Source organism: Pelodiscus sinensis, chromosome 5 (genome assembly GCF_052426305.1).
Source record: "Pelodiscus sinensis isolate ZL-2025 chromosome 5, ASM5242630v1, whole genome shotgun sequence".
Taxonomy (NCBI): domain Eukaryota; kingdom Metazoa; phylum Chordata; order Testudines; family Trionychidae; genus Pelodiscus; species Pelodiscus sinensis.
Window position 1 is genome coordinate 91,373,788 of NC_143056.1, and position 19,719 is coordinate 91,393,506.

A 19,719-nucleotide genomic window follows, 5' to 3' on the forward strand; every position below is an offset into this window, starting at 1 on the left:
CCTTAATTTTGAAAGTGTTGGCATTGAGGCTTGGTGGGTTTTGTTTTGTGTTTTTTGAGCATAAGCCAAAATAAAACCAATATGGCACTAAATTAGGGATTTGGGGGGAGGAATGGAAATTAAGGTCAACAATTAATATTCTTGGCGTACATAAACAATCCTAGACACTGGAAATGTTATGAAAAGGCAGTGATTATAAATAGTGTCAGAAGTTTTTTACATCTCCATGTTTATCCCAGGAAAGGTGTGCTCTTCCTTTCCTAGGAAAAAAGCCAGAGGTGGGTTGGATAGACTAATTTACCCAATATAATTGGTTTTGATAATAATATAATGGGTGTTATGAATATGCCTTTAAATATTGCATGCTTTTCCTGTAATACTGATGTGTAGACTATACATTTTAATGTAAGATTTCTCTTATATTTCATGTTGACCTTTTTCTATTGCAGATGTTCACACTCAATGTTTCCATGTTGTACTAACCATGCCTATATTCAGTTTCACCACACTGACCTAATGATTGGATTAATGACTTTGTAACAGCACTCGCTGCAGTGCACTGTTCTGATTGCAGTGTGCTTTCATGCGAGTAGAGGAGTGCCAGCAAAAAAAAAAAAAGCACTATTTTGGAATTCTGTGGCATTCAGTTATAAAGCTGAAGATTACACATTTGAACAAGAAATAAGTATTCTTATGTTAGAGGAAAAAAGAAACATATGTAGTGTTGCTCCAGGTTAATGCTTTTTTGATTTACAATAGTGAACAGAAGCTCTAGTCAGAATTGCGGTCCAATTGTGTTGGGCTTCCTATAGATACCTTGTCCTGAATTGCTTACTGTCTAGTACAGCTATATTAAAGATTTTTGGCATTCTGTAATGTAACAGTGACATTTAGCAGTGTGGTTTTTTTAACCTCTGCTCTGAGCACATCTTAGAACACTGTGGGGTGCATCTACACAGCAGGGCCAGGCCCAGCCAAACAATTTGCGGGGACTAAGGCAGGATGTTGGGAGTGGGGCCCCGGGTCCAGCTGGTAGATGGTGAATACTCAGCAGTGTGTGGCCCAAATGTTTGGGACCCAAGGCTTTTTCCTTGCTTGCCTTGCCCTAGGACCAGGTCTGAGCAGGGCTTAACTTGAAAAAAACTACACAAATTGAGCTACGTCAATTGTGTAGCTTATTTTGAAATAACTTATTTCGAAATTGGGAGTGTCTACACAGTGCTTATTTCGAAATTGAGGACTCTTCCTCCGACTACCCTTACTCCTCGTACAGTGAGGGTTACAGGAGTCGGAGTAAGAAGTCCTCCAGCTTCACAGTATTTTGACATTTTTTCAAAATTAACTGCCGGCTGTGTAGATGCTAACATACCCCAAGAAGCATTTTACCTCCCATTTAGCTTAGCATACTATTCGTGTTGTTGAAAATGGGGGGTGGTATGTTGTTCTCCATGAGCACTACTTGAAGGATTGAGAGAAATCTGAGCTTTCTTCCTTTTCCTCGAGGGACAGAATGCGCTGGTTCAGGATCAGTCCTAGGAATTCTCTCATCCCTTTTCTTTCTGCAATTCCATGTTATTAACCTGCTGTCTGCTCAGCTCATTTAGCTAGATTTTAAATAGAATACTTTTTGCTTTAGGCACTGATTAATTCTTGTTCTTCTGCCAACTGGTATGGAAGGTGAATCTTTGCCTCTGAGACAGACCAATGTCACCCCATAAATCAGCCAGCAGGTGGGGTCCTGGCAGCAAAAGATCCCTAGTCTCTGTAACACAAAAAAGGTCAGCTCTGTAAGTATGAGTAGCAGTAGAATTTAAGACACTTCCAAACCTAGACAACTAAAAGTATAAATCTGTTACTGAATAAAACTTTCTGGCCAGCCTTCAGCTAGCGGTACAATATTAAGGTCCTGAAAGTTTGGAACAAATCTTATTTCTGGATCTCTAACCACTTCATGAGGTGAATAAGTATTAGGGTCTCTCTTGTGTCAAATTTCCTCATTTCAGAAGAGGTTGTGACTGGGCCATAATTTTTGCAGTAAGTCAGGCTGAGCCAGGAATGAATTCTAGATCTCCAGTTTTATGCTTGATTAAATACTATTTGCCCCAACTTACTTTATCAGCTCCCCATAGTAACTGGTGCCAAAATATGTGGGATGATGTGGGTACAGTACATAATACCTTTGTTTGTGAATGTAACGTTCTTGGTACACAGTTCTTATCTGTTTGTTATGCATAGCTATTTTTCTTGTTTGGGCATGTGTTTTCTCATATATTTGGCTGAAATACACAATGATTTGAGTAAGCTTGATGCACAAGGTTTTATTTTTGTATGTAGAAAATGGTCATGTTTGCTTGTTCATGACCAAATAACTTTATTGTTTACTTGGAATCATTTCTGTGTACCCTGAGGTTTATAGATTAGCCTTTAATGTCCTGAAATTTGTGAGGCATTACTAAGGGATAAAGGATTTCCCATCTTACTCTGCTCACCACGTGATCTGTTACCAGTGACAAATGATTTCTGGGCAGTGAGTCGAGAAGGACACAGATGTCAAAGCTATGAATTTGTGAGCTGATGCTGAGTGCTTCTGTCCAATCAGCATTTTGCTAATTTCACCTGTGAGAAGGAATAAGTATTCAATTATAGCTTCAGTCAAAGAAAACTAAATGACAGGCGTGTCAGGATTGGATGGGAAAAGGTTAGGAATGAGTCAGACCAGAGTGAAGTAGGGAGGGTTTAATTTTTAGAAACAACTAGAAAGATGGTGAGTGAAACTGACCAATACGCTGTAGCATGCTATTGCTAAGAGCTGCAGACACAGTTCACAACACAGATGCAATTTTGAGGACACCATCACAATATTGTTGGCCCTGGAAGCAAAATTCCTAATTGCTTTGGAACCCTTCCTGCAAACCTTATTAACCAATTTACAGCGCAGCAGTGACATTCAGGAAATTTCCCTTGCCTTCTGAGTCAGTTTATTTCATAATCTGAAATCTCATTGGAGTATCCCTTGTGACCCAGGATGAAGCTTGAAATGCAGGGAGGCAAAAATTAACAAACTGCAGTTAGTAAGTCTGTGTGGCACTGAGCAGCAATAGGGAAGCTTTGAAAAACTGCAGCCCCTTGTCACTTGCTCCAGGAAACTGCTTACAAACCAGATGCTGGTTTTGTGTGACAGCTGTCAGGTGTGTGAAAAGCAACTGATTGGTTGCAAACAGTACATGTTAGGCTGCTGCCCTTTCAGCTGTCATTATATTACATTTTTCCTGTTGAGTTAATCAGAGCCTTCTCTTGGAAAAAGTCAATAATTTTGCTTTAGTTTCCTCTTCTGTAGAGTGGGGATGGTATTCTCCAACTTGTTGGGATATGAGAGTAGTTAATACTTAGATTTTACAAATATTCTTAACGAAGACTATTTAAAAGAGCAAGCCAGAAAGCTGCAGTTTCTGTTCAGAATATCACAACATCCCTAATTATTTCTGTATGTTTTTTCCAGCTGTCAAGCTGTTGCTTTCTTACTGAATATTTTATGGTAGCTTCTTTAGCAAAGATGCCTTTTTTTTAATTAACAAGAACTTCCTTTGGAATAAACCTGCTTTGGCTACATAAAGAAAAAATACATAATTGGTTTGTATATTTGTCTTCCTACCATCCCCAGCATCTTACTGATTCCATCATGCTCACTCTCATAAAGCTAAAATTTCAAGTAAAATTGAAGATGAAATCAATTTTGCAATTCACCAGATGCTGGAAAAGAAAAGAAACCTAGCTTATCTATTACTATCATTTTGCCTCACTTCTCAGTAAAAACATTGTTAATGGTAAAGTGCCTTGCAATGTACTACTTATATTTAGCCCCCCAAAAAATTCCATTTGTATACATTTGTGTGTTTATTGATGTTAAACCTTTATTAAAGAATTGATCATTTTCCAATGGTCAGGAAAGTTTGAGAGTCTAGTGTATCCATATCCTGTGGCTAAAAGAACTTCAGCCTATGAAATGGTTGTCTCTGTGCAAGCATTAAAATCTAAGGATGATAGAGACTAATTGAAATAATCATGTAACCACATCAAAACTCTGCAGTTACAAATTATTCAATAGTCCCCAGGGTCGGGGCCAGCATCCATTGCGCTCCTGGCCCCATACCTGGAGAGATCCCTGTCACCCTGCGCTACTGCCTCTGTATCAGAGGCAGCAGTGCGAGGTTTGCAGCAGCCTCTGTGAGGGTCCGAGCTCCCTGCATACAGAGGCTATGCTGGTATCCTATGGAGCAGCCTCCCCTCTCTCCCATGTGCTGTTGCTCTAATAGAGGCAGCAGCATGTGGGATCTGGTGCTCATGGGGAGCCAGTTTTCTAAGCTGTCTCCCCCTGAGCACTGGCTCCTTCCCCACCCCCACCTCTGTGGGAGGCAGCAAGGTGGGGGCAGGCAGCACCATAGAGCAGTTGGGTTAAAAACATAAAGCTGTCTTAAAAACAGAGAGCCAACTTAAAAGCTGGCTCCCCACGTGTATCAGCCCTCACCTGCCCACCCCCCCCATCTTCTGCGCTGCTGCCTCTCTATCAGAGGCAGCAGCGTGAAGTTGGGGGGTGGGGTAGATGGTTCCACAGGATCTGGTGTTTGTGGGGAGCTGGCTAAAAAGCTAGCTCCTACCTCTTCTTCTCTTCTCCCCCTTCTGCGCTGCTGCCTCTCTATAGAGGCAGCAAGGGGATTGGGAATGCATGTAGTCAACAGGATTAACTAGATTTATTGGTTAATCGTGTTTTTTTTGTCTACACATTGCCATCCCTATCAAAATCTGTTCTTTTTTTCATTAGTTACTCATCTTAAAAATTTAAGAGAATCTTAATTTTCATTTTTTCACTTCTAGTCCTTTCTGTTTGTTGCAGTCTACCCGGATATCTGCACCATTAGCTTGGTGGCTATAGGTGATCGGAATAAACATGCGGATAGACTGTCTTTTTGGGATGATGTGTATGGCTTCAACATGTCCTGTATGAAGAAGGCTGTAATTCCAGAAGCTGTTGTGGAGGTAGTGGATCCAAGCACACTTATATCTGAGACCAGTGTCATTAAGGTACTGTACCAAATACTTACATACATTATAAACAAACTAAAAGTGCATCCTTCAGTTTATTTCTGTTCATAAATTCTTTTAATGTGATTGAGTTCCATATGGAAAAGATTAGTAAAACATATTTAATCTAGAGGAGCCTGATAACTGAAACAAATGCTAAGGTTTCACACAATAAAATACATGCACCTAGTGTTTGGTATTTAAAGTTCTGTTTAGAAACTTAGGGCTCCTGATATGTAAAAGTAATAATCTTCAACTTTTTTCCTCTAAATCACTTTCCCTATTCCAGGTGTTTCTTCTTCCCTTCCCAAACATAGGAAATAAATCAATTACATAATTTTGCCCCCGTATCTTGCTACAAATTTCTGACTTTCATGTCCGCTTATATCAGCAGGTTCCCCTATGAAATGAGTCCATGCTTTTTGTAATGACCATGCAAAGGAGATGAATGATTACAAAGCAAATACCATTCTGTGTAAAGAGATTTTGTGATTTGTATTTCATACTGGTGCCTTTAGTAATGTACATCTGCTGGCTGAGGTTAAATTCTAGAACACTCACTTGTCTGAAATTTTTATGTGCATGCTGGATGGCAAATTGCACAAACAGTGTAGGCCACCTCCATAGGACAAAGGGTTGCCAGAAAAGAGGTGTTTGTTTCTTCTGGATGCAGATAAAACGGGTACATCTGTGGATAGCTGGGAAACCACCAGCTACCCCTTCTTGTCTCTTTCACCTCCATCCTGTAGAAAAGAGGCTACACAATTTTAAGACTGTAAGGAGACAAAACAACCCAACTAGCTCCATGTTCTCTGTTTTCATTAAAAGCTGTTGCTATCTTCCTTTCAAATATTTGACTCTTACACCTATATGAATTAGTTTCAACTCACCAGGGAAATTACAGGAATTTCTGGAAAGGAATTCTGCCTAAATACTTCTAGTGCTCAAGGTTTCCCTTGCTTATATTCATTTCTTATCAAATACAAGGTTATCTTGGATTTATAAACTTTGACAGAGATTAAAATGTGTCCTGCAGGCTGGCTGTCTTTTATTACTGAGTTACAACATGCCTAGGATGAATTAGCAATGGCTTCAGAATGTGCTGGTATGCTGCCAACTCAGAATTAATATGGAGCGATGGGCAGCTCCGCAATAGCCCACAAGATGTTGCCTGTGCCAGTTTGGTATAGCTACATGTCCCAGTACTGTGTGAAACTGACGTATAGAGTTGAAAGCCAAAATTGTCTAGTGTCCACTAATTTTGGGTGTCCATCTTTAGAAGCCTATGTCTAGAATTTTTTCAGAGTATTTTGTAGCACCTCATAGGTATTTTATATCACTTCATAGCATTTATAACAAATGCTTATTGGATATTTAACAAGCTAGTTGACTAGTCGTTCTCCCCTCCACCCCCCCCCCCCTTTGCAGCCTCCAAGGGAGGGGGAGAGGTAGGGATACTTCAAAGTGGCAGCACTGTATGGAGCCTGGAGCCAGATCCTGGGAACCATGCAGCACTGCTGCTTTGAAATGCCACGTGCAGCCCGGAGCCAGCTCGGGTGTCCCCAGGCTGCACATGGTGTTTCAAAGCAGCAGTGCTGCGTGGAGCCCATGATCAGCTGGGGACTCCACCGCTGACCCCGGGCTCCTTGTGGTATTTCAAAGTGACAGCACCGCATGGAGCCCAGGGTCAGTGGAGAAGTGCCCAACTGATCCGGGGCTCCATGCGGCGCTGCCACTTAGGCTGCACACGGTGTTTCAGATGCCAGGCTCCCCGCGGCATTTCATCGCATCATTGAGCCTGGAGTCAGCGGGGGAGTGACCCTGAGCTCCACGTGGTACTTTCGCCTTTGAATTGTAGCAACAGCCCTAGAGCTACACTTCAAAGGTGGAGGCGCCCTATCGACTAATTGAATATCGATGCAAAATGCATTGATTTTTTGGTCAATTACTCAATATTTAACATCCCTAGTCCAGAACAGAGCTCCTGATGATACAGCGGAGTGCTCAGCGCTTCTGCAAATCAAACTTCAGGTTTCTCTGTTTGGGTCTTCACAAAATGAGGATTACACCATGGCCCCCTGTGAACATTTAGGTTCATGTATCCGAGATAGGGACATGGGCAATCATCCCAAGTAATTGGAGCAGGAATCAGTAGCCAGGAATTGGAGTTTAGGGACAGAACTGGAGTCAGATGCCAGTGTGAAGGGTCAGAGCGAATTACCTGTAACAAGACAAGGCAGGAGCAAAGTTGGGAACAAGTAGAAGCAGGTGCAGGAACTATCACAGCTGCTGCTTCTGAGCTAGGCAGCTGACTTTTCCAACCGTTCATGCAATATTAGCCCGTTAGGTAGCTCACTATAGGCCAGCTGCACTTACGTTGCTCAGAGAACGGTTCTGCTGCAGTCCCCAATTCCTGCCAGTGTGATTGGCCAATAATACACAGGAACTCTGTGCCAGAGGCAGGGATAGAATCCAGTTCTCCATGGGAACATTGGACTGCCTTGTGGATGTAATTTTCTAACCTCTTACAACTAAGTCCTGTAGAACCATACTGATTCCCACGAGGGTCATTAGCAAGGTTGGCATCTTTAGATCTACAGCACACACTTCTGTCACTTGAGCTAATGGGGTAGCTGGTAGCTATAGAAGGCTGTTCTTTTCTGAACCTGCCACAAAAGGGGGATGGAGACACATTTTGCTAGTGAGTGTCAGTTATTTGTTAGTAAAGGAATATTGTGGGTTGAGGAATATTGGGTTCAATTTTTGTTTTTCTAGGGGAGTGTTCTCTTGTGATGTAGACCCTGCTCTTGCCCATCCTGTTCCTGCCCTTCCTCCTCTTGCTGTTCTCAGATCTTCTCTTATCTTTCTTATGTCTCTCCAGCCCCAGCTCCTGTTCCTTTCCTCAGCCTTCTTCTTTCCTGTGTGGTTGTTTTCTCCTTGACTTCTTCTCACCACCAGCTGAGGTGAGAAGGTGAAGGAGCATTGAAAGCACTTGTGCCTGGCAGCTATGTCAGAAAGGCCAGCTTTGCCCCTGCAACCTAGTATGGAGCTTGGTCTGTGGAGATGCAGTTTGGTCAGTGCCAGGAATCTGTAGGCATTCAGCACGCTCAGTGCAGACAGAATCTTTGGAAAATTCAGCTACAGAATTCCAGCAATTCTCTGCATGAGATTTATTCTAAGGTTTATAATTTTGGCTCATCTGGGTGAATTTTCGCACGGTTACAAAAGGCATATTGTTGATACAAAGGCCACCCCTTACCAGATTTCAAGACTCTGTTTTAAAGGATGGAGGAACTGGTGCTTTTAAACTAAATCACTGAAGCAATATTTAACATGGACAAATCAGACTTAAGCAGACTGCTAATATGGAAAATTTCAGCCTAAGCAATCTTTTAGGCTAAGTCATAACTGAAAATAATCTTTTAAAAGGTAATGTCTTAACTTTAGGTATTGCTCCTTACCCTATCTATAATATAGCACTAACTCTATTTCTGTCACATTACTGAACACACTAACCCTAAAGTTGATTACCCATTAAATATGTATTTACTCTATCAAATAGTGAAATAAGCTCTGTTTAATATATACCTTTAGGGACAATCATTTTCTGATCTGTATAAAAAGACCAGGGTATGCAGTCACAAAATAGGCCTGTTACCATACACATCTGGTATAATGCTTACACTATTTTACAGTTTAAAATTATACATTTCACATAATTTTAGAAATATATTTTTAAAATAAATCCGTAAATCTTGAACTACTTTGTTTCTTAGTGTTCGCTGTACAAACGTTAGTAAAATTAATGAGTTACGCAAGAATGATATTATAGGTAAACAATTTTAATCAATAACTGTTCCACATAATAAATGGTTTTAATACATCTAGGAAATTACAAAAATGTTCCTCTTCCACATAAGATTATAAAAGGAAATAGTTTAGTACACTTCCCTCACATTAACTGTTCATTAATTTTGAGTATTGCCTGTTAGAATTGGGTTCAAAGAAATATTCTGTAACAATTCTACAGCATTGATAAATGTTTGAATATTACATGATGCTTAGCTAAACGATGGCTGAGTATAGGCATTAGAAGTGTGCTATTTCTAAACTCAGTAAAATGTTCACTTATCCTTTGTTCTTAGCGAAAATGTGCAAATTTGCTGTGCAAATTTTGCATTTGTTGTAAGATAAAAGAAAAGAATCAGTACAGTGCAAAAATTTGCATAGAGAAGTATTTTCTGATCTGTGACAAGATTAAATAAATATGTAATGAGGCTCTGTTGATACCGGAACTGAATTGTCTTATTATTTTCAATCCCCATAATGCATACAGCATAATGGATAACTACAGAGCAGATTCTCATTAGGCCTTGGCAGTATTCCTCAACTATGTGCTGGAAGACTGTCTTGTTAAGGTTTAAAGTAGAAGTCTCTATAGTTAAAGCAAAATGCAGGACAATGTAGCACTTTAAAGACTAGCAAGATGGTTTATTAGATGATGAGCTTTCGTGGGCCAGACCCACTTCCTCAGATCAAATAGTGGAAGAAAGTAGTCACAACCATATATACCAAAGGATACAATTAAAAAAATGAACAAATATGAAAAGGACAAATCACATTGCAGAACAGGAGGGGGATGCGAGGGGGGGGGGGAAGGAAGGAAGGTAAGTGTCTGTGAATTGAGGATATTAGAGGTAGGGAGAGTGGGATGTTTGTGAGTTAATGGTATTAGAGGTGATAATTGGTTTCCCCAATTATCACCTCTAATACCATTAACTCACAAACATCCCACTCTCCCTACCTCTAATATCCTCAATTCACAGACACTTACCTTCCTTCCTTCCCCCCCCCCCCCCCGCATCCCCCTCCTGTTCTGCAATGTGATTTGTCCTTTTCATATTTGTTCATTTTTTTAATTGTATCCTTTGGTATATATGGTTGTGACTACTTTCTTCCACTATTTGATCTGAGGAAGTGGGTCTGGCCCACGAAAGCTCATCATCTAATAAACCATCTTGTTAGTCTTTAAAGTGCTACATTGTCCTGCATTTTGCTTCAACTACCCCAGACTAACACGGCTACATTTCTATCACTATTCTCTATAGTTAAACATTCTTTTTCTGCTGAGCCTGCCAACTTTGGTGCAAGTTAATATTCATACATTCGTTGAGATATGGGCAGATATCCATGGTGAGCTAGATTGAGGCCAGCAAATCATTCATCTTAGACTACCATTCAAATGGACATAGTCAAGGTCATTACCAGTCTTAACAAGACTTGAACCAATGGTGAAAGGCTCCATCTTCCAACTTCTATTTAGTAGCTTCGGAGGGGTAGCTGAGTTAGTCTATATAGGATAAACTTAAAAAAACAACAAATGGTTGGGTAGCACTTCATAGACTTACTCTATAAAGTGCTCCCAGACCATTTGGACTATGTCTACACTAGCGGCTTCTTGTGCCAAAAGTATGCAAATGAGGCTAAGCATGGAATAGTGCTGAGCCTCATTTGCATACCTAGTGAGCCGTCATTTTTGCTCCACCTCATTTGCATATTTCTGGTGCAAGAAGCCGCGAGTGTAGACACAGCCTTCGTGTTTTTTAAGTTCTTCCATTTAGTGTCTTTCTTTCTTTGTTAACTGTAAATGTTTGGGGCTAATTTTTATATCCAAATACTTATGGTTTGCACAAATATTATTTAATTATAAAACAGCTCTAGGATTTTTTTGAAAATTCCAATATGTAGGATTGCTTACCCTCTATTCTCTCCTACTGAGGAGTTGAATTACTGTTGTACTACAAGTTGTGTCTCTATTTTATTTTAAGAAAAGAGGAGTGTAGTGGGGACCAGTTAAGTTAATCTGAGAAGCATTTTTAAAATTCCAATTTAAACTGTTTATTGTCAAAATTAATGTTTAATTTTTTTGATAGCATATAGACTGTCACACAACAACAATTACAGATTTGGAGTTTTCATCAGATTTCACCCTAATGATTACTGAAAATACTGAGTGTACGGTAAGGCAACTTCTTCTTTCTGTATTTGACTAACATTGTCCTTGATTGGCGGGCCAGTGCATTCAATAAAGTGATGGTGATAAATGAATGTAATTATTATCATTGATGGTTCCTCTCTGCATTTACAGAGGTGCGAAACTGCTCTTTTAAATAGATTAATGCAAAGCCCCCAATAATAGTCTAGTTCAGTGGGGGGAGTAAAAGTGGGCATGATCATTTTCCATTTAGGGATGTTAGCCTAAGCTTATCGGGTACTGGAGGCACTACACTTGCTGTATTAGAGGCCGCAAGCAGGGGTGAAAGCAGGAGCCAGTTCTGGGGGGAGCTGGCTTAAAAGCCAGTTTCTTCTAGCACAGTCTCCATGGTTAGGGGTGAGGGGACAGGGCAGGCATTGCTACAGCAGTCACGGAGCCGGCATGCACTGGAACTCTTCAGTCCTGGCTCATGCTGTCTCTGGAAGCCCATCTGCGCTGCGGCTCTGCCTTTTTAGTGTGGTCAGAGTCGGGCAGCTCTTACTACATTTAAAAAGCCCAGACTACTGTGGCTCTGTTTTTTAAATGTAGTAAAAGCCACTTGACTCTTACTACATTTAAAAGGCGAGACGACAGCAGCGCCACCCAGCATGGGGTTGGGAGACTTGGCACGGGCCTGCCCAGTGGGTCTGAGAGCGGTGGTAACTGTGACCTGGTGGGTCCTGGAGCTGCAGCACATGGTGCCTGATGGCTCATCAGGGCAGCGGGGCCAGCAGGAGATGGGGAGCTGGCCAGGAGACCAGCTGAGGGGCCAGTGGCAAGGGTCCAGAAATGACCTCCCTTGGTCTGGAAAAAATCCCTCCTCCAGGACTGGTCAGGTCCCCAGTGTACTGGACCAGGGAGGTCCAACCTGTGCTACATGTTGAATCATCTAGATCTTTTTTGTTTGTTTCATTTCTGGTATGATGTATGGGAACAGTCAAGACTGTCAGTCAAAATATATTGCTAAATTGCAAAATGTGAGCATGTTAAACGGGAACATGACCTGTTCCCATCTGTAGAGGGAAGGGTACATTTTTAGCTTTTATTGTTTAGGTTTCCATTATTAGTCGATTCCAGAAAAATACATACAGTTTTCACAAGATAGTGGATGAGAGGGAGATAATTTGTTGGCTTCTTCACTGAAAGCTTTACCACCTGTCACCTGTATTGCACCCATTTTGTCTGCTTTTAGCTTTAAATAGTTGCTGATTGCACACAGGAACTAGAATAGCTAGAGACTATAAGAATGTGATTTATCAAACCTTTTTCTAAAATCCTAAGTATAGACATAGCTGTTTGTATAAATGTCTGCCATCTTGAGACATGATACCTAACTTCATTTATTGTGCATCTTAAGGGGCACTTTATAAGAGTATAGAAAATATGTGCATGTAATCCTATTATTGTAATATATGCATGCCATGTGCAGACTTAAGTCTGTTAATTGAATTTACTATCTCTTGAGGCTTATCAGGTCAATCTTAACGTTTTCTTATCATTTGTATTTAATCATTCGTTATGGTAGCACCCAAAAGCATAGTGTGAGAGGGCTTGCTCTTGTGCTTGGTGCTTTCAGTACAAATATTTCCATGGACTTGTGTTCACATCAAGTTAAATGAGCTGCAAGCCACCATGTGAATCTCCTGCATGCTTATCTTGCCATGTGGAGTCACTATGGTGTGGTTTGCCATGCTGTGGATTTCAAATTCAGCCTTGTAAAATAATCCTAAAAAGATAAGTTGAAGCATAAAATCTACCAGGCCACCAATTATGATGGAGACAATAGCAAGGGAAGAATATCTAGTGAAACTTTACAATTTCCTAGGAAAGTAGATGTATAATGTGAAAATTTCATGATTTATTAAATGTGTATTCTAAATAGGAAAGTGTGAATTGCTGCAGTGATGTTCCATTTTTAATTTCCTTGTTTTATGTACCTAATTTCTCAATTAAAATTGCATTTATGAGTATTTTTCCAATGAATGTGCATAAGCCACTCTTTTCTATCATCTTATGATTGTTTGTATCACATTTGATACAAAGTTTGAAATAAAAAGGAGCTGCCTAAGGATTTGTTTTAGTGGGTAGTTGTAATAAGTGCTGGAAGTACAATCCTGGAGCACGCTGTACATCTTAAGCTCAAAGAGATTTTAGTGGAAGTTGTAGATGCCAGCTGTCTTGCAGCAAGTGCTCAGTATCTTACAGACTTGGGGACAGAGAGGAACAAGATTGAATGTGTAAATTGTAAAATGAAGGGACAGTAGACTAGTGTGTGTGTGTGTGTGGTTTTTCTATATGGATGCAAGAGAATGATGTGCATTTTCTCTGAGCCAAAGGATGTGTATAGCTATATAATAAATGCATAATTAAAAAACTTGTATTAATGTAATGTTAAAATTGAGAAATGAGCTACACAAGTCAGAAAGTGTTAAAAAACTAACCACTTCCTAGTCTTCCACAGATTGGCCCTCCTTGGTCCGGCACCCTTGGGACCTGATTGGTCCCGAACGAGGGATTTTGCCAGACCAAGGGAGGTCATATCGAGCTCCCCTGCTACTGGCTCCCCCCAGCCTGGATCAGCTGGGGGCCTCCTGGCCAGCTCCTCCTTGCCGCCAGCCTTGCTGCCCTGCCGGTCCTCCCACCTCCTGCCCTGCTATGCCAGGCAGCTCAGCTCCAGCCCAGCTCCCTGCGCACCAAGCTCCTGGCTGTGTCAGACAGCACTGCTGGATTGTGCCTGGCTGCTCAGATGCATGCGCCGGGCAGCCCAGCTGCGGGGAGCCCAACCGACAGCCCTCCACCGGGACACACTGGTCCTCGAACATCCGTTGTCCTGCTGGACGATGGATGTTGCTGGGTCAGGGAGTCTCAGATTAGAGATTCAACCTGTACATGTACTTCCAATAATGTTATTGGCTGTGTACATTATGTGTGGTAAAAATATGCATTGTTGAGTGTTTCTCCATGTTTTATAATTAGTGTTATTCACCATGTTCTGTCTTCTCTTACTCACTGACTGTATGTCAATCAAAAGTGAAATATGGAAATTCTCAGTGCAATTCTGTTCTATACATAAACATTTCATAATAAAATGTTAAATGTCTCCTAATTAAAAAATTAAAGGTGTTTTGTTTTTGATTGAGACATGATGTGAAATGATTTCTGGACCTTGTAACCTAATAACGTATCTCCTGCTTTTAATGGTAGCATATGCTGACTAATTTGGCCTTCCTTAAATAATTACAATCAGGTAAAGGACTCCACATTGTTTTTTGTTGTCCTGTGTTATTTGAGCAAAATACGTACTGGTTAAAGTATCACTTTCCTCTAATACTGGAACTTTGCAAAATCTACTGGTGTGCAGCACGTAATAAGGGTTAGATATTAATTTAAATTTTGGTGCTGTGTGAGCTCTTCTGATTTGTTTCTGGAATTTTCTGATTTAACACACATCTTAAAAAACAAAGTAGAACTCTCTCAAGTATTTTGCACTTAATCATGTCGGATTATTGACATTTTATTAGTAGAATTTCTACTGCTTTTATGATGGAGTATGGAGGTTTAGTTAGAGGTTGACAGTCCATCTGTCATATCAGGCTGCCTAACCTTGCAGTAAATGAACAGTAAAAGTCCATTATTTGTATTGAGAATTTTTGAAGTGGTGCTTTTAAAAGTACAGTTTTGTGCTTTGAAAACAGCATGACAGTACATTCCTTTGAATGCATCAGCTTCTACTTTTTTAAAGATGCTATTTTATATTTTACACTATTGGAAGAAAATCTAAAAGCTTTTTATGTGCCTCATAAAGGAAATTGATGTAAATACCCTCTCTTACTTCTGTGTTCCTTAATGTAAAAATGACACTGTACTTGTTACATACAGTGTTGTTGTGCCTGTGTTGGTCCCAGGATATTAGATACCGGGGTAGAAAAAGTAATACAGTAGACTTCCAATAATCCGGCACCTTTTGGACCTAGGTGGTGCCGGATTATCAGATTTGCCGGAGAATCAGGAGTCCAATACAGCTGCATGCCTTAACAGCTGGCCAGGACACAATCTCCCCCTCCCCTTTCCTCTTCGCTGAAGCAAAAAGCTCTTCTCCATACTGTAACACGATCCTCCTCCACCCACCCCCACCCCCACCAACCTTATGCTCTGTCTGGTTACAGCCAGCACATGTGCTGAGCAGCAGGCTTTTTAATCAGCTGGTCAGGAGCACTTGGCATTTTGATGCCGGAGTATTAGGAGTGCCAAACAGTTGGATGCTGGACTATCGGAGTTTTACTGTATTGTTTATTGGACCAACTTCTCTTGATGAGAGAAACAAGCTTGTGAACTTGCACAGAATTTTTTTTCAGGTCTGGGAAACTTATTCAGGGTAACAGTTAAATACTAGATGGAAGAGATTACAGGCAGTCCCCGGGTTACGTACAAGATAGGGACTGTAGGTTTGTTCTTAAGTTGAATTTGTATGTAAGTCGGAACTGGCATCCAGATTCAGCCGCTGTTGAAACTGACCAGCAGCGGCTGAATTGGACACGCCTGGGGCAGTCCAGCTGGGATGCTGCTGGGTTGGTCCCGCAGCGCCGCTCCTCGGCGCTATTGGACCAACCCGGCAGCACCCCATCTGCTCTGCCCCGGGCTTCCTGGAATCAGCCGCTGATCAATTTCAGCAGCAGCTGACTTGGGATCACCTGGGGCAGAGTAGCTGGGGTGCTGCCGGGTTGGTCCAGTAGCGCTGCACCTCGGCGCTATAGGACCAACCTGGCAGCCCCCCAGCTGCTCTACCCCAGGCGTCGGCGAAAAAAGCCTGGTCTGCACTAGCTGCGCCCCCCCTCCCTCTGCAGACCAGGGAGACGCGGGGCAGCTTTTCTCACCGCGGAGGATGCGGGCGGCAGGACCGCGGCGCATCTCGGCGGTCCCGCTGCCCGCATCCTCCGCGGCAAGAAAAGCCGCTCCACGTCTCCCTGGTCTGCTGGGGAGGGGGGGGGGGCGCTAGCTCTGCGTCTCCCTGGTCTGCTAGGGGGAAGTGCCCCCCCGCGCTGCCAGAGGCAGCGACAGTGGGGGAGGCACCCCGCACTAGCGGGCCCACCCCCCGGTTCGTAACTAGGGATCCAACGTAACCCAGGGACTGCCTGTATTTAGCATAAGTAGTTAACACATTTCATTGGCTCTACTCAGTCTATGAATTTAAGTGTCTGCAATAGTTGTGGTCATGACATGGTGCAGTCTAGACTAGTGAATAGCTGTACCTCCCATGCCTCTATCTTGGGGTGCCCTTTACACTGCTTTGCTGCTCTAACCTTCCTCAGGACAGTTCACAAACTGCCTATAGCAGGTAAATGACCCCCAGCTATATCTGGGTGTACTTGCAGCCTGCCAGCTAAGCTCATACTAGCCTGCAGGGTGACCCCAACACACTCCCATAAATGTAAGTCTTGAACTGTATAGCCCTTTACTGAACAATACAAGCTTTTATAAAGAACTTTATTTTTATTAACATTTGTGCATATTATTGCTGTTATCTCAAACAGAGTTTCCCAAGCATTTCTATTCAAACACTGGTATAGATACCAGTGTGTCGTCTTAACGGCAAAGAGAGATTTTAAGTGAATACAGGTAATGATTCATAAAAGTCCAAAATGGTTACAAGATATATTCAGGTTGTACCTCCCCAGACCAGGACTCTCTGGTATGGCAACATGTTGGACCATGGATGTTCTGGACCAGAGAGCCCAGGGGCAGGGAGGCTAGTGGTGGCTTGGGAACCTTGTGGTAGGGGGCTCAGGCAATGCAGGCAGCACAGCGCCAGCATGCTCAGGCAGCACTGGGAGACCCGGCAGCATAGCATGGCAAGGGCTCATGGGGCTCCTTGTGCCACCTGGCATGGCTAGGAGCCTTGTGGCAGGGGACTCGGGTGGAGCAGGGAGCAGCATGGCAAGGGGGTCTAGCATACCTGGATGTCCCAGGGCTTAGGGTCCCAGCCAGGGCTGGCAGCACAGCAGGCTGAAGGCAGGCCAGGGGGGAGCCAGGGCCAGAAGCAGAGCCGGTGAGTGCCTGGGAAGCTGGTGGCACAGGATCTCCCCATGTCTGGTAAATTCCCTTGTTCCGGACCGGTCAGATCCCAAGGGTGCTAGACCATGGTGGTCCAACCTGTACTTTCACATTACAGTCTTCTCTGAACACAGACGTTTCCTTAGATTCACAGTTGGATCTGATCATTGCAGTAAATTCCAAACCCTTTTGGGCCTAATTGTGGAGCATTTCTCTTACCATGGCCAGGATCTGCCTTTGCCTGTTGGGGAACATAGCCACATGCACGTAGGCTATGCTCTGAGACACGGACAGCAGTGGCTGGCATCAGTGTACGCCAAGTCTAGGGACAGTCAAGAGAAGGTTAACTCCATCCTCCTGCAGATTCTCACCTCTCTTCAGTGGTGGAATGAGACTATCCTGCAAGCTGTTCCATTAGGTAGCCCTAATTGGTATCAGTGGTGTCGGATCTTTATTGGGGCAGTCTCTTGATTCAGACAATGTGGACCCCAGAGAAGATGGTGTTTACCCATAAAAGTCAAGGAAGTTTGGGCAGGCTGGTTGACGTGCACAGTGTCCCTGTTGCACCTGCCTGGCAGCATAGTGAGTGTCCTCATGGACAATCTGGCCTTGATGTTCTACATCAATAAGCAGGGAGGAGCTTGCTCGTCAGCTCTATGATGGAAGGCCTTGCGGCTCTGGGACTTGTGCATTACCCACAATAGCTATTCAGAGGCATTTCGTCTTCCCGGAATTTGGAATGCCTCAGCAGGGACTTCTCGTCTCACCACAAGTGATCCCTACATCTGCAAGTCTGAAAAATCTTCCAAAAGGTGGGGGTTTTCCTGGGTTGATCTCTTCACAACCAGACAGAAGAGGAAATGTCACCAGTTCTGTTCCCGGCAAGGAAGCGGCAGGGGCACGCTCTCCGATGCTGTCCTCCTAATGTGATCTAGGGATCTCCTGTATGCATTCCACTAATCTCGCTCATCAGCCAGACCTTGGTAAAATTGGAAGAGACCAGGCTTGGGTAATCATGATCACTCCAGTGTGGCTGTGCCTGGTGCTGTACTCTTGCTGGCCCCTTCCTATGTGTCCAGACCTTCTCTTCCAGGACAGTGGCCAAAATTTTTATCCCAGTCTTGAGTCTCTACACCTCTTGGGGTGGATGCTCTGTGGCTGGCATGGGAAGGGCGTTCCTGCTCAAAGTTAGTGCCACAGGTCCTTCTAGGGAGCTGGAAACCTTCCACAAGGTCGAAATATCTGGCCAACTGGATGAGGTTTTCTTGGTGGACATCAAAGTGTGGCACTTCTCCATCATGCTTGCTGGTGAGAGACGTCCTTGAATACCTGCTACGTCTCTGGGATGAAGGTCTTAGCAGTCTTCCACCAGTGCATCTTATGACCATCTCCACGTTCCAGGAGCTGGTACACGGGCAGATGTCTTTTCCCCACAATTAGCTTAGTTTCTGAAGGAGCTAGAGCAACTATTCCCAGGTAAGGGGTGGATCCCACGGTGAGACTTTAACCTGGTGTTTTCCAGGCTCATTGCGCCATCCTTTTGAACCACTTGGTTCCTGCTCCCTATCTCACCTAGCTTGAAATGTGGCATTTCTTGTGCTGATAATATGAGCAAATGTGTCTCAGAGCAAGGCATTGACCTCCGACCCACCGTACATTGTCTTTTACAAGGACAAGGTATAACTGCAGCCTCACCCGACCTTTCTGCTGAAGTTTGTGTCCTGTTTTCACATGGGCCTACCTATGCTCTGCTCCAAGCCTTACAAGACTACAGAGGAGAGGTGCCTACATACCCTGGATGTTCAGACATCTCTACCATTTTACTTGGAGCATACCAAGCCCCTTCAGAAGTTGACACAACACTTTATCGCCACTATGGATCGCTGTCCTTACTGCAGAACTCTAATTGGTTTACCACATGGATACTCACCTGCTACAATTTGACACAGGTACCCTTGCATCAGGTCATCCATGCCCACTCTTGGCAGCTTTCCTGGCACATGTGCCCATCTAAGACCTCCGCAAAGCCATGACCTGGTCCTCTGTCCACATGTTACTCTCATTATGCCATCACTCAGTAGGCTAGAGATGACACTGGGTTTGGCAGAGCTCTGCTTCAGTCAACATGGCCATGAATTCCTGTCCACCTCTGGGAGTACTGCTTGGAGTTACTTGCTGTGGAATGGACATAAGCAAGCATTTGAAGAAAAGATGTTCTCTGAGGATGTGTTGTTCATATCCATTCCATGATCCTCCCTCCATCCCCACTTTCGCAGTTGTAAGGAACTGAGAGTGAGGGGAGAATGCAGCACCCTTTAAACCATGCCATGGAGGCACCGCTCTAGGGGGCGGTTGGGGTGCTCCCCTACGGGTAGTGTTAAGGGATAAACTTCCACCACTGGCACATGTGGCAAGCATGCACACCTAATGTGTTGCTCATAACCATTCCACATCTCAAAGAACAGCAGTTACAAAAAGGGAACTGGTCTTTTTTTTTTTTCTTAAATAAATCTATTTAAAATAAAGCATGAATTTAATATAAAATACGTTAAATA

The 19,719-nt window shown here is 43.1% G+C and overlaps 1 protein-coding gene across 1 annotated transcript in view; it reads left to right on the top strand.

The window, feature by feature from the left end:
- PRMT3 (protein arginine methyltransferase 3) overlaps positions 1–19,719 on the top strand; it is a 111,634-nt gene that overhangs the window by 56,653 nt on the left and 35,262 nt on the right. Inside the window, exons 12-13 of the mRNA XM_075927736.2 lie at positions 4,892–5,079; positions 11,013–11,099. Coding sequence (XP_075783851.2) covers positions 4,892–5,079; positions 11,013–11,099 — 275 coding nt within the window. The remainder of the gene's footprint in view (positions 1–4,891; positions 5,080–11,012; positions 11,100–19,719) is intronic.